This window comes from Cryptomeria japonica, unplaced genomic scaffold, assembly GCF_030272615.1.
Source record: "Cryptomeria japonica unplaced genomic scaffold, Sugi_1.0 HiC_scaffold_118, whole genome shotgun sequence".
In the NCBI taxonomy this organism is placed as follows: domain Eukaryota; kingdom Viridiplantae; phylum Streptophyta; class Pinopsida; order Cupressales; family Cupressaceae; genus Cryptomeria; species Cryptomeria japonica.
Genome location: NW_026728940.1, coordinates 264900 through 272318, shown reverse-complemented (window position 1 = coordinate 272318; position 7419 = coordinate 264900). Strand labels below are relative to the sequence as shown.

The following is a 7419-nucleotide window of genomic DNA, read 5'->3' as shown; positions in this document are numbered from 1 at the left end:
CTCAATATGCAACAATGCCTAATGCATAAGGCAAAAAATACATGGCAACATCTAATTCTAACATACTCAATAATCATTTGAACAAAATGAGGAAATGCATTTGCTGGAGTACTTTGGTTTAAGTTTTGATAAGCAATTTGATAATAATTTTTGCCATGATTTGAACAAGTTAGTACAATTAAGTTTATTCCTTCTTTACATTATTTTAATGTTTTTGCCTTTCTAAACAAATCTCTCTCTCCATGTCTCCCTATTTCAAACATAATATGAGCCTATTGGTAATGGAGTATAATTATTTTCTTTAATTCAAAGGTTTTTTAAGTCATGTTTGGATCTATGTAAGTGGATTCATAGTTGATTTGAAGTTACCATTGCACACCAAGATGCAATTGCTAGTATATATAATATCACCACTTCTGAATTCTCCGCATTTAGCAGCAGTATGATTCTTGAACTTGTCAAGAGTGTCCATGGGAGCATTTTGTGGTGGGATATTTTAACGGCACCAGTTATTTATTCCCGACGCCATCGAGTCTCCCTGCCGATGGCGTGAGACAATTTCCCGGTGACGGGTTAACCCCGCCAAGGGATTGCCTATCGGCAAATTATGTCTCACTGCATTATACAGGAGTTACTACAAACATAGTGCAGGCACCATCAAGTCATGACCAACGAACATAGGAAGAGCCAGATATTATTTTGAAATATATACAATATCTATCTTGTACGTTGTGTTCGCTAAGAAAAGTTTGAGGAATGGTGTACCGTTTCACACAATCATTGGCGCCGACCGCAATTGATGCCGAGCACGTGAAAAGTGACCCCACTCGCATAAAATGCCATTCATATACTTTGTCAAATCGCTCAAGCTCATTTAAATTTGTTCTCGCGGATCTACTGACATTTTACTTCTAAACAGAGTCTGCCGACTAATAAAATATTCCCCGCATTGTTTTTACCGCTATGGATTTGAATCTGCAGACACAAAATTGACGAGAGGGACATATTTATAATACGTTGCATTTTGTGTACTCATTTGTTATATCTCTATCATATAAGTCTGCCCCAGTCGTTGCCTCCTCCAGGCACATTTACAAGGTTAATTTCAGATAATAAATAATAAAATATCTATGAAGCTTTCATTTATTCTAGATTTAACATAATTGATAAGAATGATATTCTATTATAAAATGATAAAAAGAATAATAAGAAATATAAAATTGAAAAATGAAAGAAGAGATAATTATACTAAAGATCATTGAAGCAGTACCTTTTCGCAGTTCTACTTGTTCTGGCATTGAATATTATAGTCTAGAATTTTAATGTCTAAAAGAAAACTTGATAAATAGGTCAATCTAACTGTAACGTAAATGAAGCAACAAACATATTCTAATTTATAAAAATGTTGATATATTACATTACAAAATGATAAAAAAGAAATGTAAAATTGAAAAATGAAAGAGGAGACAACCATATTACAGACAATTGTAGTAATGCAGTTTTGCAATTCTACTTGTTCTGGCATTGAATATTAAAACTTCTAAAAGAAAACCCAACCAGTTGCTCAATCTAACTGTTATGCAAATGGGGCGATAACCATTATATATCATATTTACGTTATGCGGACACTTGTTTCACAAACTAGCATAAACATTCATATACCACCCCATGCGGAGAGTGCAATTAATGGTGTTCCTTTCCACTTTACAATTATGGCATATCCATCGGCCTCTAGAGTATAATATTCTCCAGAAGCATGTTCTCCTAATAACAATCTAGCCTGATACATAGCTTGAAAGCTGAAACTCTTCTCCCTGAACCCTGCTTGTTTGAAGAAACACCTCCACACATCATTTCTAACATGCCTAACAGACCTCTCCTTCCCCTCATAGACAATCATATTCCTTATCTGACTTCCAGTAATTAATTCTTCATGCTTCACCCTCTTAATATCATTTCTGTCCGTTAAGGTAACATCCAACAGATCAAAATACGCCATGTAATAGAAAAGCACCTCGCTGAATCTGTTTACAAAAGATGGAGAATTATGCTGCGCTTCTATTTCAACATTCACCATTATTCTTGGCTTCAGTTTCTTCATAACACTTAAGATATTGTCCAGAAGGACCGGGTCGTATAACAAACTTCTCAGAACAATTGGAGCATAGACTGCCAACGCCTCACCAGATTTAACGGTGAATAAACCTTGCTTAATCTCCTCTATGCTTGCAATCTCCACCGAGTTGTACGTTAATGGAATCCCGGAAGATTTAGCCAGCTCATGAAGTCTTTGTCCGCTTTTCCTAAGCTCTTCACCATTCATCCCAACTGCTGTAATCTTCAGAAGCTCAAGCGTAGGGAAAGAAGAGTAAACAGATCTATGTGCAAGATACTCCATCAATACTGTCCAGTGCGACCCAGTTCGCATCCCTAGATCAATGACATGAATTCTCTTCGCATTCCCCACGACATCTATGATTGCCTGCACAGACGTGAACTGCATCACTTTGATATAGGACAGAACTCTGTTAGAGTAAGCAAGGAGACTAAAAAACTCATTTTTGTCAAATTCACCATCAATATTGAAGGCAAAATCTGGGACTCTTTTAGCTGCGTTATTTAACATGCCGAGAGTCTGGCGTTTGATTCTATCCTGCAGGGCGCCGGAGATATAATAGCCGAGCCTTTGTGTGGGATTCCCCAGCTGAGAAGACAAATTCTGGCATTTGCTCACCAGTCCAGCAGCGTAATCATATTTCCCCTCGCTTATCATTTGTCCAGACTCTAGCAAAAGTTGAATCAATTCCAGCCCCTTCCTTTCCTCTCCATGTAGAACCTCGTAATTGGAGCTATCATTAGCGCATACTCTTACGCGCTCAGCTCCTTCCCAATTCAACATTTGTTCAGACGAAAAATTATTTGGTAACATACCATCACGATATCGTTCTCCTGGCATGGAAATATCATTTACTGTCTGGGAATTCCCTGAGTGAGAAAGTTTGCTCAACTGCCCAGACATCCGATAATTATTTATCAGTTCCTCGTCGAAAGGAAAGATATGAAATAGATTATGGCTCATGAGTTCCTCCCCGGAAGGAAACATTCCATGTTGCCGCAGCTCAAAGGTGTTGTCCATGGTCAGATATTGGTCAAGCTCAGTACCAACAGGCTCGAAGGGTAAGGACATGAACGAATAATCCGACATAGATGGAGGAGAAATTCCATTGCTAGATAAATTCATCTTCTGTTTATTTGCTATAAATTGGCTTTCAATATTCAGCCCTTTCCCGGAAGGAAACATTTCATGTTCTGACAGACCAAAGGTGTTGGGCAGATATTTGTCAAGCTCACTACCGTTTGTCTCATTGAATGGATGATCCAATATGGAAAGAGGAATTCCATCATCAGATACAGTCATCTCTTTATTTGCTGGAAATCGGTTTTCAATATTCGCTCCAGGAATTCTTCCGATGAACCACCCCAGGTTCTTTTCAGAATTGCCCACGTTTCCTTCTTGGATAGTATTTTACTAAGTGGAGTTCGAGGCTAGATTTCACATAACCACAGTGTTAATGTCATCATCATTACCAAATCACTACCAAATACAGCAAGATACATACAAATTCGGTATAATATTCATGTAGTCATTATACCAAATACAACGAGATACATACAAATTCGGCATAAATGGTAAATCGGTAGAAATAATTTTAGGATGACAATTCTTAAACTATAAATTTTTATTAATAAAGGTAGGATAACTATTAATTTGTATTTTGATTGTTTCAAAATTTGATATAATGTGTATCAAATTATGCCAACTAAACTTAAGGGTTCTTTACACAGTCATGTGATTTATGAATCATATAGTGTCACATAAAAGTAAACCATAAAAATTATATATATTACATGAGAAAGAGAATTGCAAACACACATGTGAAAGAGAATTACATCTTTACATCTTGCTCATAGATGAGTGGTGAGACACCATCCCTTTCACATACACAATAACAATACAATCATGATCATCCCTTTGGGCACCCAGACTAACCATTTCGTGAAGGCCAACACCACATACATATGACTAAACATGGCAAGCAAGGAAGGGTTTAGACGGGTTTGGTTGGAAAGTGACTCGATTAACATTGTGAAATGTATTAGGGAAATTACTGAGCCTAGTTGCATTATTCCAAACCTGATCAAGGATTGCCTTGAAATAATTATCGGCCTGGAGGATTTCAAGATCTCGTAGGTTTTTTGGGAAGGAAACAAACCAGCGGATCATGTTGCCAACTTGGTTGTTAATTACATCGTGGTTAAATGGTGGAGAGGAAGGGAAACTTACCTGAAAACTCTATACAACCTGGCAAGAAATGATGCCGATATATTTGGTCTTTCCAATGAATTTAATGATGAAAGATTATGATGGGATGGGAGCCGTTGGGATATAATTTCAAATTATTACCACTTTGAGAAGCTCTAGAACTTTCAACCTGCCCTGTTTCTAGTTTTGTTTCCTCCTGGTTTCGCTTCTAGAGTATTGTTGTCTGAATTGTTTGAGCTACAGAGGTGAAAGGAATAAGTTTGAACCCCTGACCTATGATAAGTGGTAGAAGAATAAGGAGGTTTGGGAGGAAATCTTTGATGGTGGATTGGTGCCCTTTTCGGAGAGACTACATGGTCATTCTACCCTAGTTACTAAAAGCTTTGTCAAATGATGGAATAAGGGTGTGTTGGCTGCTTATGGAACGGAGTTTCAAGTTGACGAAATCCTAGTTGCCATTGTTACTAGTCTGGATATAAAAATCAAGAAATTCTATAGAGATTAGAAGTTAGGTGAGGAGGACATTGCTGCTTTCTTTGATAAGGAAAAGGAGAGACAAAGGGTTTCAAAAATGGCAGACGGTGGCTACAACAGGAAAGCATTGAATTTCCTCTGGGCTGATATGGCAAAATTCATCATGAGGTACATCACACTTGATGGTTGATATGCTAGTATTTTCTCATATCATTTTACTATCTTAAACCATTTTAGGTATGGTATAATTATCTCCATCCCCTTCTACTTGGTTTCAACCTTGGAGAATAGTTTAGTCAAACATGTTGAAAACTAGGATAGCCCAGTGCTTCATGAAGGGCTTATCATGTTAATCATGGAAAATGCCAAAGCTCATGAAGTGAAAGCCTCCGCCAAGGATAAAACCCACATTTCCTCCTCTAACCTTGATGAGTAGTTTGTTTCTGACACAGAGATGGATGAGGATGACAGTGGTACTGCCATGGACTGGCCTGACATTAAGGATTCAGAGGACCTTGAGTATAGACTGAAGAAAGAAGTGGAGCTTATGGTGACCTCAGGAACTAACAGTAGCAGGAATATCAATCTTCCAAAGTAGGCGGCAAGTAAATTCAAATCTAGTAGCAAGAGAATGCAAGACCTAGAGGTCCCCACCAAAAAGAAAATAAAATTAACCAAATCAAGTGGATCTAAAAACTGGGACCACGAGATTAGGTTGGACATCCCCATAAATGTAGATAATGAGAAACAAGGGAATGTAAATAAGGAGAATGAAGGTGAGAAAAAGGAGGAGAAGGTGCTGAAAAACCTATTTTTGGAGGTCACTAGAAGTTAGGAAAACTGCTAGAAGTGGGTGGATAAGGAAATTGGACCCCTCAAAGATGGGATTAAGGGAATTATTGAAACTTTCACGGATTCACTTGGGCCTGGTAAAACTAAGAATATCATGAGCATGATCCAGAAGATATCTCAAGATGTTGAAACTATGAAGATCTTCCATGAGCATAAAATTGATAAGCTAGAAGAGTATGTGAATGATATCAAGGAGAGCCTAAATAATCTGGTAGAAATCAATAGGGAGCAATGAATAATAGTGCTGATGGTTTGGAGAAAAAAATTCCATGATGACCAACTATAGAACTAGACCCATCGCCAGTGAGCCTCCCTTGGGGGAAAAATAGAAAAAGAATGCTTCAGAGGGTGGCCAAAGTGTCGCTAGAGGGAAGACTAGTTTGGGTCCCTGCACTAGGACTAGGAGTCAAAGTGAGGACCAGGGAAAGGTCCAGATTTATCATTGAGGATTTGGAGAAAATCAACGAGAAGATTACTCAGAAGAATATTGAATTGGTGCACTCTCTTCGTTGAATGCCTTGTCCTGTTCTCTTTTTGGCTTTGATTGTTTTAATTTTTGGCATTCGATCTATGTGGTGTGTTTCCCCTATTTCCCTTCGGTTTTATGTCTAGTTGGTTGTTGGCCTTGGTCTGTAAAACTCGGGTTTCAGGCCCTTGTAAAACATGTTTATCTTTATAAAAATGATATAATCATGATAAAGACATAAAATCATCAATAATATCACCACATCTAATTTAAACATGAAGTAAGGTTACCATATGGCACAATTCCATCGTAAATAAATATAACCACAACATGAATATAATGAATACACATAAATACCCAAACATGAATGCCAACAACAACATATTCCTGAGTATATCATCATCCATATAGAACATAACATATCAACTATCCACATGAAGTATCTAACACCAAACTATAGGCATTGAAAAACATCAATAAAGTCATAAGTATCTATCAAGAGTATCATAATAGAGTGTATCATGAAAGGGCACTACACTTTTACATTTTTCTATTATCTTTTCTTGAAAGTGTGTTTCAGTAAATCCTTCCATAGCACCACTATCATTACCTTTATTCATTCTTTCTACAAGTATCGCCACAAGCTCTTGCAGAAGAAGATCAACAATATTAGTAGCAACTAAATTATTTACAACCAAGTACTTCAAAAATTCCTTTTAAATAACATCTTGCTCATAAGAAACATGATTGTTATATGAATAACCAACGTTCTAAACTCCACTAGGCTTCATGATCATTTCAAGCACTTTCTCTTCAACAAAAAATACATTTGAGTTTCTTTGGTAGAAGCTTGGGGTTATTGACTCTCCTTCTTCTAAGTAGGTGCATCTTTCTAGGGGGATCCTTCATGACTATTTATTTTCGTAGATTGATGTTGTGTCTACTCTTTGAGGGAGTAGTGGAGTATGTGTTAGTATTGTGGCCTTTTTATTTGATAAAAAAGGGAGAGAGAAAGAGGAAAATTAATTTGGAGTGAAAGAGAATGTAGTTTCTGAAAGAGCAGTATGTTTTGTGGTTTGGCCAAGTGTTTGCATCAATGACAAAGGGGGAGATTGTTGGAAGTGTTTGTTGATATGGTTGTCATTGATGTCAAACTTGTTTTTCATAGATGTTGATTTGGAGGTCTATAGTGTAGAGGTGTCTTGCTATATTGGTGTTGCAGTTATCCTATTTGTTTCTTTCGAAGTGTTTGTTTCCAAAAATGGTTTTTGATGTTGTTTGATGTTGTTATCTTTATTGGTTA

The 7419-nt window shown here is 37.1% G+C and overlaps 1 protein-coding gene across 1 annotated transcript; it reads right to left on the bottom strand.

Annotated features, from left to right (window-relative positions):
- Positions 1-1654: 1654 nt before the first annotated feature.
- On the bottom strand, positions 1655-3418 carry LOC131865760 (GRAS family protein RAM1-like). Its single transcript, XM_059215372.1, has one exon. The coding sequence runs from the start codon at positions 3416-3418 to the stop codon at positions 1655-1657; it is 1764 nt and encodes a 587-aa protein (XP_059071355.1).
- Positions 3419-7419: the final 4001 nt, after the last annotated feature.

What these genes read in the sequence shown, in the direction of transcription:
- LOC131865760 (XM_059215372.1), bottom strand. Translation starts at nt 3,418, where the DNA reads ATGACTGTATCTGATGATGGAATTCCTCTTTCCATATTGGATCATCCA.